Source organism: Corylus avellana, chromosome ca5 (genome assembly GCF_901000735.1).
Source record: "Corylus avellana chromosome ca5, CavTom2PMs-1.0".
Taxonomy (NCBI): domain Eukaryota; kingdom Viridiplantae; phylum Streptophyta; class Magnoliopsida; order Fagales; family Betulaceae; genus Corylus; species Corylus avellana.
Window position 1 is genome coordinate 15,868,889 of NC_081545.1, and position 13,400 is coordinate 15,882,288.

General features: G+C 35.5%; 1 protein-coding gene across 3 annotated transcripts; it reads left to right on the forward strand.

Moving 5' to 3' along the window:
- Window positions 1-793: 793 nt before the first annotated feature.
- LOC132182939 (sec1 family domain-containing protein MIP3) lies at window positions 794-9,467 on the forward strand. Of its 3 annotated transcripts, none has more exons than XM_059596306.1 (7): window positions 794-952; window positions 4,700-4,843; window positions 5,089-5,238; window positions 5,735-6,241; window positions 7,159-8,712; window positions 8,803-8,871; window positions 9,211-9,467. In XM_059596306.1, exons 1-7 carry the CDS (start codon window positions 905-907, stop codon window positions 9,352-9,354), a joined length of 2,616 nt encoding a protein of 871 aa, XP_059452289.1. In that variant the 5' UTR covers window positions 794-904; the 3' UTR covers window positions 9,355-9,467. The 3 variants fall into 3 exon arrangements, with proteins under 3 accessions (XP_059452289.1, XP_059452290.1, XP_059452291.1); XM_059596307.1 differs by having other exon boundaries at window positions 4,700-4,798; XM_059596308.1 differs by lacking the exon at window positions 4,700-4,843.
- Window positions 9,468-13,400: the final 3,933 nt, after the last annotated feature.

The window sequence follows — 13,400 nt, forward strand, 5'->3', positions numbered from 1 at the left end:
AGTGTGAAAGCTCAAAAGAATATGAGTTTGAATGTGAAGCTTTCAAAGATCTTATAAGTCACTCGGCACCTATTTACTTATTGTTTAAATTTTGGGGAAACTTTAATTTAAACCTTTGAATTACTGCGTGTTTTGAGAAGATCCTCCAAAATTCAAAAACTCTCAATTTACACATTTGAACTTTTAATTTCAATCAATTTACCCCCCTACGTTAGTTTTATCTATTAACTTCTAACGAAAATGCCTAAAAAACTAAATTACCCTTCGATTTTTTATTTATTTTTATTTTTTTAAATTAAGGGTGAATTTGGAATTTTCTAAAAAATGCAGGGGTATAAATATCATTTTATTACTTTTAACGTTTAAAATCTGATGGATGAATGTAAATTGATTGAAATTGAAAGTTTATGGGTATAAATTTAGAGTTTTTAAATTTTATGGGGGTTTTTTAAAATGCGCAGTAATTCAGGAGTTTAAAGTAAACTTTTTTAAAAAAATTTTCTTGTTGATTGAACTGTTAATATGACCCAATAAGCTTAAGGACTGAAAAAAATAAAGTGGGTCCAGGCCCACAGGCCGAGTCCGAACCCACTGAACCAGAATTGAGCTTGGAGAACATAACTCTATTGGGCTTAGAAACCTTATCACCGTTTTGCTTCCGGCCAAGGCCTTTGGAATTCAGACCCAGCCCATCCCAAACCTTCAAGCCCAACACTTCACCCGCCAGCCCTTCACCCGGTCCACCTCAAAGCTGAAACGCCATAAGAACCTTCTTCTGCCAGCGAATGACGAAATGGCCCTTCGTCTTCTTCGATTGCTTCACTGATCCAGAATAAGGCCCTTCGACTTCTTCACTGATCCAGAACACGCCACTGAACCAGACTCCACATTCTCCGGTTGAAGCATGGCATTGGTTGATGTGACAAAATCTTGCCTTGATTCCATTCGCCAGGTAAGTTCCGTTTTTTGTTTTTGTTTTTGTTTTTTTTTTTTTTTTAAGTTTTTTGGTGGCAAATGTTGAATTCCCTTTGTCTGTGAGCTATACTTCTGAAAGTTCCTTGATTTTCTGTTAATTTGTTTGTGAATATACTTATTTTTTCTATGAGTATCATGTGCAACACTTGTGTTTCTGTAATTTGTTTGAGCACCAATTCGTGAAATTTGATACAACATAAAACTTAAAATATATAAACAACCAGAGTTATTTATGGTCATACCATGTGCCGTTTAAGGTGGGATGTTTGTTAGTAGTACAGTGTACTATGCTAATGTTCCGTCTAGTATAGGGGAAGATAAGATGGTATGGTGTAACACCGCCAACCCGCTAAGGTTAGGTTTGTTAACCTAGAGTTGGAGTAAAAGTCCTAGGAAATCCTATTTGTTATTCTTGGTAAAAGAGTTCAGTAATGTATGACATTTTCTAGAAATTGGGAGTCTGATTTCCAGAGTTGTTTATAAGGCTGTATAATAGTATTTAGGGCTGGTTCTTAGAGCATTAAGACTGTTTTTGAGATTTCTGGTAAAAAGCTGAGGCCTTCGTTGATTATTGAGTGTCTATCGTGTAGAATCTTGGCTGTATCTCTGCATAGCAAGCTATTCTATCAAGAGTTGTGAAAAACTAAGGACCAAGTTCCAATCCTAACACGACCAATCACAATAAACAATAATTATCACAAGATAAGCATAAACCACATAAACATTACAACAACAAAATCAACACATAGATTTTAATTACGAAGTGGAAACCCTTTGAACACATGAAGGGTAAAACCACTATGGGACAGCCAGACCCAATAAATCACTATAATGTAGAAGAACTAATTACAAGCAAAATAAACTTATAACCCCTAGTAAAATACTTCTCATTTGTAGGATGACCCGCTCCCCGTGTCTTTGTTCCAGCTCCCTGTTGGCCGATCTTCTATGAGTGCTTCTCGTTAGATTTACAAACAAGATTATCTTCTAGAGATTTAACTTTATTCACAAGCATCGAATTCTCATTTCTCAAGCAATCATTAACAACATTCAAATCATGCAATTTCACACACAGATTTCTTAACAATTTCAACCTCATTCAACTTCTTGAAGAGTTGATTGTAGGCCTCTTGGAGATTAATGTCCTCATCCAATACACCTTGTGAACTCTCATCACAAGTCACCACATGAATGGAAGAGTCACAATCATTAGGACCATGCACTCTCCAAAGAGTCGGAGAAGGCCTTGAGGCTCGCATTCTCCTCCTAAGAATCCTTAGAGTCATCAGACTCAAACTCATCACTCAACGACGCATTAAGGGATTTACCCTTTGTGTACACAAAATTATGGCAATCAGTCTTAACATGCCTAAAACCTGAACACTCATAGCATTGAATTCTATGTACATCCTTATCCTTTTTGAGCCTTTCTTTCTTGCCTTGGGTGGCTCCTTGGGAATCACCTTTAGCAATATTCAATGAAGAGTTCTTGCAAGAAACCTCATAGAACTTGAGGGATTTTCAAAACTTCTTGGCAAACAAGGCCGCTTCCTCATCAACTGAATCATTATGGGATGACAGACCATGGTCACATGTGTCAAACACACAAGACCCGCTACCATTCCTCAAGTCTGATTCTCCATAGGAAAGTCATCAAAGTATGACTCATCCTTCAAAGTGGCTTTCATGGCATTCCTTTTGGATCACAATTTTTTTTTTGCAAATATCTTAAATTTGTCCAAAATCAAAACACTCATGGCACTTGATGCCCTAAGTATTCTTCTCTTTCTTGTCCCTACCATTTCTCCTAACATGAGAACACACATAAGGAGACCCACGCACTGAGGACATTAGTCCAAATAGAGTGAACCTGTTTTGATACTAATTGAAAAGCTAAGGATTGGGTTCCAACTCCAACACAGCCAATCACAATAAACAATAATTATCGCAAGATAAATTATTGGAGAAACTTCACTTAATTCTCCTGAACTTTTGCTTTTGCAATCAGCCCCCTAAAATTCAAAAACTCTCAATTCAGTATATTCAACTTTAAAAAGTTTGCAATGTCATCATTCCGTTAGGATTTAATAGAAAATCCTATGGAGGCTTTGAAAATTTCCAAAATACCCCTATCTTTCTAAAAAATATTATTTAATTAAGGTAATTTTGTAATTTTATAAATTTACAAGGGTATAAAGGTTATTTCACCCCGTTTGCCATCTAATTTAACCCCAAACCCTAATAGGATGGGTGAATTGCAAACTTTTTAAATTTTGATATACTAAATTGAGAGTTTTTGAATTTTAGAGGGGTAATTGCAAATGAAAGTTTAAGAGGGTTAAGTAAAATTTCTCCTAAATTATTAAAGCATAAAACGACATAAACATCACAACCACTAAATTAACACATGGATTTTGGTTATGAAGTGGAAACCCTTTGAACACATCAAAGGTAAAACCACTATGGGGCAATTAAGCCCAAGGAATCACTATAATGTAGACAAACTAACCATAGGCAAAGTAAACTTACTACCTCTTGTAAAATACTTTCCATATGTTGGACAACCCGCTCCTTGCATGTCTTTGCTCCAACCCCCTTTTGGCCGATCTTCTACGAGTGCCTCTCCTTACCCACCCACCAATAGACTTCTTTGCGGTTGAAGGTTGTGTATGGTGTGTTTGAAAGAACTAACTTCAAGAGAGAGAAAGCTACAAGCTTTTTACAAATCATTTCTTGACTCAACAATGGTGAAGCAAAAATCCTCTTAAAAGGTTCCAAGGCTCAAAATGAGTTTTAGGCTTTACAAAGTCCATGAAGGGGAAGAATCAATGGCTCTAAACCAAACACTTCTTGGCTCACAAGGGAGAAGCACGGAAACCTCTCAAGAGGTTCTGGAACTCTAATCTCGTTCTAGGCTCTCCATAGACTCAAAGGGGCATCCAATTCTATTTATAGGATGAAAAAAATTAAAAGCTGAACAGTTATCATGGAAAAACTAATCCAAGTAAAATCACCATACATTTTGATCCCGATCTCCAATGAATACAAACTTAGTGGCGTTGGAAAGCTGATTCCCAGATCTACAACTTTGTATTTCACAAGGTTTTTCTAATATGGACGTATACTATGTCAAATCTGGCTAACAAGAGAGTTTAGACGAGCTGAAAATCCCCGCAGTGTCATGACGTCCCTTTTGACGTCAACACTCTAGTTAGGGTTTTATAGCTAACTTTCTGACACATCCAATGGCGTTAGCATTTCTATCTAACGTCTAAGTGACGTTTCCAAACAAGTTCTCTTGAACCCCCATGACATCAGCACTTCTATCTGATGTGTAAGTGACGTCTAACACTGTTTATTCTTCAAAGTCTTCATAGCAAGGGACAGCATCACATCTATTTGACTGCCAAGTGACGTCTTACACCAGAATACACAAAGACACGCCTTTTTTATGCCAAGACACTTGGGTGATATAAAATAGATTTACAACCAAGGTTTTGATCATCGAATGAAGACAATTTCTAAGACCTAACAAGTTGAAACTTTTCATTTTTCTCACAATTTTTCTACTAGTTATTGACTATCCATTACAGTTGCAGTTCTGCAACTTGTTCTGCACAAATTTTTTATGTTGAAAATCTATTGATTATGTATTAACTCAACTTGTGATTATCTCAGTACATCGCTCAGTTGATCAGTTCTAATAATTTGTCTTTGTATTTAGATATCAGAGCACATTGAAGGTTGCACTCTTTACCTTGATGCTGGATCTACAGAAAGTTTCCAATTTATTGGGGCGTTTCCTGTGTTGCTGGACCTGGGAGTATGTAGTATTTGCAGTTTGGAGAACATGTGTTCTCTTGATGTGGTAAGCTAATTGTGTCATGTGTTGCATGAACATTCTATTCTTGCTTCTGTCAACTTGTCATGAATAATTTTGAATAATTTCACACGTAACCTACTTCATGAACAAAATGTGTCCATGTCAACACTTAACTTTGGTAACATTAAGAAATATATGGGCCATGCTATGCTAGCAAATCATCTTGCAGAATACCAAATTTATTGCCCTATCTCAAGCATGTCATAATTTCTATTTGCTTCCATCTCTAGGTGGTCGATTGGAACTCAGAGTCTGATACTGTGAAGAAAATAGTGGTCATCACATCTCGTCTGCTAAGTGATGCACATCGATATATTTTACGTTGCCTAAGCACGCATCAAGATATTCGCCGTTGTACTATTTTTACATCTATCTCAGAGGTGCTTCTTCAGAATTAGTGCTTTTGTGTTTGGTTTAATAATTTCATATTTTTTTCTTTCATCATTTTCTTCACTTGCCTGCATGTTTTTCTGTATGTTAGTTCTTATTTTCATTGTGCTTGTGAAAAATCATATAAAAATATGTTATTATGAATTCATTCATTTAACAGTTTCCAATGTGCCCTTATTTCTGTTAAAATTGTTAAAGCTAATATTAGTATATGCATGTATGGAGGCCTTGTTATAAATGGTTCCTTTTAGTATCATAGTTCTTTTGAATTTCTGTACTGATAAAATTTAATATGAATTAACATGTGCGGAATTGATGTTGTAGTCATCAGTGCCTCTAGAAATTTATTTGGAAATGACTAATGGTTTAAATTAAAAATATGATATCCATGTTGCAGCATTTGAGAGGTCATTAAATAAATTATTATTTGTCATCCATCTTGTATGTTGCTACTGAATCTTACTAAATAGCTATACCAAAATGCAGATGGCTCACTCTTCATATCCTGATTCACCTCTGGGACCAGATGCATTTCGTGAATATGAATCCTTGCTTGTCCAAGATTATGAAGAACTTGTTAAGAAATCTTCAAAGTCTACAGAGCCAAAAGATAACAACTTACAGGAAAATTTAACCTTTGAAGACGAAGGGTGGTCACAACTCACTTCCATTGAAGAGGACATTCCTCACCTTGAAGCTAGTTCTAGTGGAAGAGATTTATATGATAATAATCTGATAGGTTGCACAGAAGATGTACAGAAAAAATTGGTTGTCTCTGTGCATCACTTCCCTATGATATTGTGTCCTTTTTCACCAAGAGTCTTTGTTTTACCTTCAGAGGGATCAATTGCTGAAGCATACTTATCAGCTGAACATGAGGATTCCCTTAGCCCTGGATTGCCTCCCTTAAGTACTGGATTACCTTCTGATGGTGATGATTTTCCTCCTGGGGCAACTCTTACAGCACATTTTCTTTACCATCTGGCTGCCAAGGTAATAAGTTCTATGCTTGCTTTTAACCTTCACATGTTTTCTTTTATTGCTATGCCAAGTTCTAACTTGTTTTATTTATTTCCTATTGTTTTTAACATCTGTGCTTATCATTTAAGTCTGGCTACATCTATTAACCCAACCTCCAAATGACTGGACAACAAGTTTCAATGGAAGTTGAAATCACTAAGGGCCCTTTAGTTCGCGAAATAGGTCTCTAGAATGGAATGACTATTCTTTTAGTTGGTAGGGACCTATTCCTTGGAATAGTTATTCCCAACATTTTTCCAAAAAAACCATAATTTTTTTTGGGTGGCCGACTTCCCACAAAAGAACCATGGTGCGGCCACTCCTAAGTTCTTTTGTGGGTGGCAAGCCACAGCTCCTACGTATCAAATTTTTTATTGTTTTTAGAAAAATAAGAAATCATGTGGGTTTTTTTAGTAATTTTGGTTCAATTCTAATTAGGGCATATGTGTTGTCACCAAACTAAAGAATATGATAATTATTTCATTTCGTCCTCCTTCATTTTCAGTAATAACTATTTATTTTCCCAATGGAATACCCATTCCATGTACCAAGCGAGACCTAAAGCACATGGTACTAAATATTATCTTTTATATATAAAGGTCAAAATGACTAAAATACAGATATTGTTCTTTGGATCAAATGGCTTCTCCTCTCCCCTTAAACAACAGATGGAGAATAGAATCATGGGTACCAAAATATCCTTACTGTCACTTTCCTTGACATAACCTTATCAAGGAAGAAGAATGATTCCCATGAGAACATGTAAAATGTTTCTACCCCTTGAAATCGTTTTTGTTGGTCCTTTTAGGACTTGACAGGTTAATGTTCCCTGTGGTAGCTTGTTAGGTTGTTCCCTTCATGACCATGGTCCCTTTTTCTTTATTTTGTAGATGGACTTGAAAATGGAAATATTTTCCCTTGGTGATCTGTCAAAAACTGTTGGGAAGATATTGATGGACATGTCAAGTCTTTATGATGTAGGCCGTCGTAAACGATCAGCGGGGCTACTAATCATTGACCGCACACTTGATCTCCTGACCCCTTGCTGCCATGGGGATTCACTTGTTGATCGTATGTTTTCATCTTTGCCACGTAGGGAAAGAGCAACTTCCTCTACACAAATGAAAGGCTCACAAACCCAACTCAAACATGGCCCCTCTAATCTGCAGCGTGCTCCTCTTGATATTCAGATACCACTTCAAAAGATATTAAGTGAAGAAGATTGTGAAATAGATCATTTTCGACTTTTAGAAAGCATTGAAGCTTTTCTATGTGCATGGGATTCTAGTAAATCTGCTTCTGAAATTGTTGATTTAACTAATTTCAGAAGCAAAGTTAACAATGAAAGGTCACCTCACTCTGATATTGAACTATTTAGTGGCTCCTTTGTCTCCACTGAAAATTTTCGTGGAACACCATACTTGGAAGCTTTACTGGATAGAAGAACCAAGGATGGGGCTGTTCTGGTAAAGAAGTGGCTCCAAGAATCTCTTCGTCGGGAAAATGTAAGTGTGAATGTGAAAACTCGTCCTGGCTTTGCTACAAAATCAGATTTGCAACCTATGATTAAAGCGCTCGCTAAAAGCCAGCCATCTCTGATGAAAAACAAAGGAATCATTCAGTTAGCAGTAGCTGCATTAGTTGCCCTTGATGAATCACATTCTGCCAGGTGGGATGCATTTATCAGTGCTGAGAAAATATTGAGTTCGTGTGCTGGAGACACAACCCAGAGTCTTGCGGCTCAAATTGTTGATCTTGTCAATAAGAGTGCTTTGATGGGATCAGATGGAGAGAAGAATGGAAAAATGAAGCCTTCACAAGGGGTACTTTCTTTTCAAGGTGCTTTGCTTCTTACAGTTATTGGATATATTTTGGCTGGTGAAAATTTCCCCACATCTGGATTGGATAGCCCTTTTTCTTGGCAAGAGGAGCATCTACTGAAAGAGGCTATTGTAGATGCTATTCTTGAAAAACCATCAATAGCAAAACTAAAGTTTCTACATGGTCTAACAGAAGACCTTGAAGCCAACCTAAACAGGATGAGATCAGAGGAAACCAAAGAAATGTCTTCGGATCATTTACAAATTGATGATTTCGATGATGATCAATGGGGTAGCTGGGGTGATGAAGATGCTGATACTAATAATAATAAAGAGAAAGTGTATGGTGACATGCAATTGAAGTTGGAGTTGCATGATAGGGTAGATAGCCTTTTCAGGTTTCTTCACAAGTTATCTAGCTTGAAGAGGAGAAACTTGCCATTTAGGGATGGGACATTTGCTTCAGAAAGTAATTTCAGTGGAGATCCCTATACGGGTAAAGGATTACTTTATAAGCTTCTAACAAGGGTGTTGGGCAAGTATGATGTACCTGGATTGGAGTACCATTCCTCTACTGTTGGGCGACTTTTTAAAAGTGGGTTTGGAAGATTTGGCCTTGGGCAGGTACGCTTTGGCCCCATGACTCTTTTTTTTATGTGAATCTTGCTTCAATAGTCCAAATAAGCTAATGCTGCTGCCTTTCGAAATCTGCAGGCAAAACCAAGTCTTGCCGACCAAAACGTCATTCTGATATTTGTTATTGGCGGAATAAATGGTCTTGAGGTCTGAATTTCTTGAGCTCTTTCACATTATTTTTCTTCTGCCCTTCCTAACAGAATCTGCTCTATTGCTATGAGCAATAAAAATTCAACTAAAAGGCTCGACGGAAACGTTTTTCAGTATTTTCCGATGTTTTAGTTATACTTGGAAAACTTGGTCAACTGCAAAACATTTTCGATTAACCATAAAACATCCTTTGTTTTTCAAACCATTTTTTAGGGCATAAAACATTCCCCATTCACAGCTTTTCTGTATGGAATTGCAGTTATGTTTGCTTTTGCTTTTGCTTTTGAAAAGATTAATTTATTTTTGAAACGTAACATTGTCTTTTTGTGTCACAAGGTACGTGAAGCTCAGGAGGCTTTATCTGAAAGTGGAAGACCAGATATTGAATTGATTATTGGTGGAACAACTTTCCTAACTCCCGATGACATGCTTGATTTACTAATTGGGAACTCCAGTTACTTTGGATCCCTTAATTTGTAAAGATAGAGAAAGAGAGAATAAAATGAATCTGAAATGTTTACATGCTAATATTTATCTAAGTTTCAAGCAATCCAAATTAAATTTATTTTGTAGTCAAATTTCCCCCATGCTAATATATATATATTTTTTTCTCTAATTAAGTTGTAACGACTTGTTATAAATAGGGTTGGTATTCGAGCTTAGCCAAGATGAGATTTGCATTTTTGGACTCGTCTCGAGAGACTCATATAGGTGCTTAAACTCGGCTCGAACCCTAGTTGAGCTTGGGACGTTTCTTACTGAGTGGATCTCCTACGGTGCTTGAGTTGAGCTTGCAAAAAAAAAATTAAAAAATTAAAAAATTTAGGATAAGGTATACATACCCTCCTAAAACTATCATTTAATTGGCAATGTTCATTTCAAACTGTCAATTGAGATAATATTTTCTTTAAACTATTAAAAAATTGTTAATGTCTTGCCAAGGCCAACACAAAGAAAAAAATTACCTACAATATTTTTCAATAAGACAAAAATACTCTTAACAATTTCATAAAAAAAAAAAAAAAAAAAAAAAAAAAAATTCATACCTTGATTTTTAGTTTTAAAAATATTAGTTTTAGGTTTTTTTTTTTTTTTTTTTTAACCTTAAAGTTTGATTTCATTAAAGGTACTTTCGTCATTAGGGAGATATTGACAATTTTTGATAGTTTAGAGAAGAATATTGTCTCAATTGAAAGTTTGAGGAGATGTTATTAGTTGAGGGGTATGAACTTTTTCCAAAAAATTATTAAGTTAAATAAACTAAAAATCCAAAGGAACCGAATTGTTGGTTCAAAATTACTGTTAAGTTTTCAAAATAAGTTGAGACTTTACATTACATGGACATTTCCAACATAAATATTGCAAAAAAAACTTAAAAATTAAAAATTTAAATAAAATAAAAATCCAAACGAGCCGAATTGTTTATTCAAAATTATTGCCAGTGTTCAAACTAAGTATGACCTTAAAGTATGACTTTACATTACTATGATTAGGAAATTACAAATACAATCAAATTCAAAGGAGTTTACATAAACAACAGTAAAAACTAATGGACCAAATGGCACAAATTGAATAGCAAATTCAAAGAACTTTACAATCTAAGCTTCACAAATTGAATATAAAAATAAATATTATAAAATCAAAAATTAAAACTAACATGTAAGCATAAAACTAAACAAAAATACCGAAAAGTAAAAACTAAAACTTAAAAACTCACAAAAATGACCAACAATAAATTTTGGCAAAATTTCTAGCTACTCCCAGTCTATTGGTGCTGCCTGCTGCAGTGGTGAGCTTAAGTGCAGGCACACTGATTTGTCACTGGTGTTGTCTGCTGCGCTCGAGTTGACAACAGGACTGATCGAGCGTAAGTGCGCGCAAAGGAACCAGCGACTGCCTTGGGCGCAAGTGTGCTTGAGCGCAACATAGATGGGATCGAGCACAGGTGCACTAATCCGTCAGTGGTGTTGTTAGCTGTGCTGGTGCATCTGGCCTAGTGAAAGGTCCTAGGATAACGTTGAATATGGCTATGAGTGTGAGTAACGTGCTTATCACACAAGGTCTTAATCCATAATCCTTGTGTCCTAAATATATAAAATTTTCAGTTGGTAAATGGAACTGGGCATTCCCATTTGAGTAAGACTGTTACACATCAAATCATAGTGATCTACCTTGATCAAGTGAAGCAAAGACTTCAGATTAATGTGTAGGTACTGAGACCCTGAGGCATTGAACAGACTAAGGAGTTGTCTTTCCACAAAAATAATGTCTATAAGGAAAGACAATAATTCCTTAAATACTACTTAAGACTTTGATTCTAAATTCTTAGGGAATTGTAGACTCAGAGATTGCATGTAAGTTACTTTGATGTGTCAAAGAATGAAACCTATCATTGAAATAACTTCGATATGTTGGGTAATTGCATGTAGCATTGTGTGAAAGCTTTTTCCAAGAAGGAAGTCAAATCCTTTGTCGGAAAATAAAGAGACAAGAAGTTTCCCTTGAGATAAATTTTATAGCTATTATTCTCAGAGTCTCTGGTTAGGGCATTTTGGTTGGCATACCTAAATATATACCTATGTTTTCACAAGTATGAGAATAACATAAAAATAACATAAAATCAGTGACTTAAAGATGAAGGGTTAGAGAATTAAGTAGAAGTATTCTTAGCTTTAATTCTGCTACAAAATATTTCATGAATCGATCATAAGTTAACGTTAAGTAAGCCAAATGGATTAATTGTTTAATCAGAAATATTTATTGGAGTGCAGTCACAATTATTTAATGAAATGAATTGTGATAAAAATATTGTTGCGTCACAAATGTCAGGGAGACATGATTATGAACATATTTAAGCCAATAATTAGTTTTCATTTAGGTCCCTCACCAAGTTGATGTAATTTAAGCAAAGTTAGGTTTTTCTTATTTATTGGGCTGCTTGTTTTATTTATTTAAAACATGGGCTACAGAGGTATAGTGCATAAATGTATATATGTGAGAAGTGGGCTTAAGATAAAACCCAAAGGTCCAAGAAACAGTAGGAACGCATAAAACCAGGGAAAATTCCCTGGTCCTATGCATTGGTCTTTAAGAGATTGGGCTGGGATAAAACCCAGGGCCGAGATCCCAATGGGGAGGCGCATGTGACCAGGGAAATAAATCGTTGGCCCATGCATCACTTTATGATGTAATGGAGGCTAGGGTTTTCTCAATTGTAGCTGTCCACTACTTCTAGTATAACTAAGAGTTTCTTTTTCTCCCTTTATCCCACATGGTTTAAATCTCCACCTCTACTAGCATGCTAAGCCTATATATAGAGATGAACCTATGCTCTCAAATTACTCATCAAATTTCCTTGATAATTAATGTTCATAAAAACTCTGACAATTAATAGTTCTTGTGTTAACTCACTAAAAACAAAAGTTTAAGATTTAAAGAGCCATGTAAGAGCCCACACTTTCTTAGTTATTGTTAGTCATTGATAAGAAGATATAGAGGTCATGTTATTCCTAAGATATGTTGTGTTCTTAGATAAGGAAGAACGTGTTTGTGGAGAAAGAAGAAGCAAAAAGCTTTTTCCCAAAGCCAGGTGTGACTGTTGATATTCAAGTAAGTGTACTTCGTTCTTGCGATTTAATTTTAAATAGCAACTGTTCATCACATGTTTTTCTTGGGATGAGAATTTGAATTTTTCATTGTGCAATCTCTAATTTGCATACCTATTCCTAGCAGTGTGAAGATTCGACTTTTTTTGGGAATCGGCCAAATAGAAGGGTGTACGCTCAAACGATGCACCATGACACTAACTCATCCAGAGATAGCATTCAAGGTAAATCAATTATGTTACTACATGAATTCTCCAACAATCAACTACAAAATGAGTTCGACTCTGTTTGGAATTGCGATTTAAAAATAACGATTTTAAAACTTGTGATTTGAAAAATAGATTGTTCAAAACGTACTTGAGCATTTGGTAAAATCATAGTTTGACCTTTAAAATCACAATTTATCCTTTAAAATAGTGCATTTTTAAAAACACTCCCCCTCACTTGCAAATTGAAAACACATATTTTTCTACATTTTCAAATTGCAATTTTTTGTGATTTTAGTTTAAAATCACACTTTTAAAATGAAAAATTGTAATGCTAAATGCCCTCTTAAGACTACTTCTAAAGGCTCCCTTCATAATGGCCTCTTCTTCAGCAAAGGATCCTTATAGCAAAATGCATTATGCTATTCCCCTTTCACAAAAATTTTCATACAAACTAACATAGAAATTCTTTTAACATGACCCATCTAACACAGATGCAGTGGCACTCTGGATTGGATAACATGAACTTTGCATAATGTTTGTGGGTAACATTCCTGGAAAACCCTCACGAGACTTTACTCGTCCTCTAGGGAATGCCTAGGGGTTTAAAAAGTTTGTTGCATATGCTAAATGCAATCGTACATCCCACGAAAGATGGATTTATCTTTTTTCTTTTCTGTTTTTCATTTTGTTTTTAGTTTCGTATTGCTAAAGG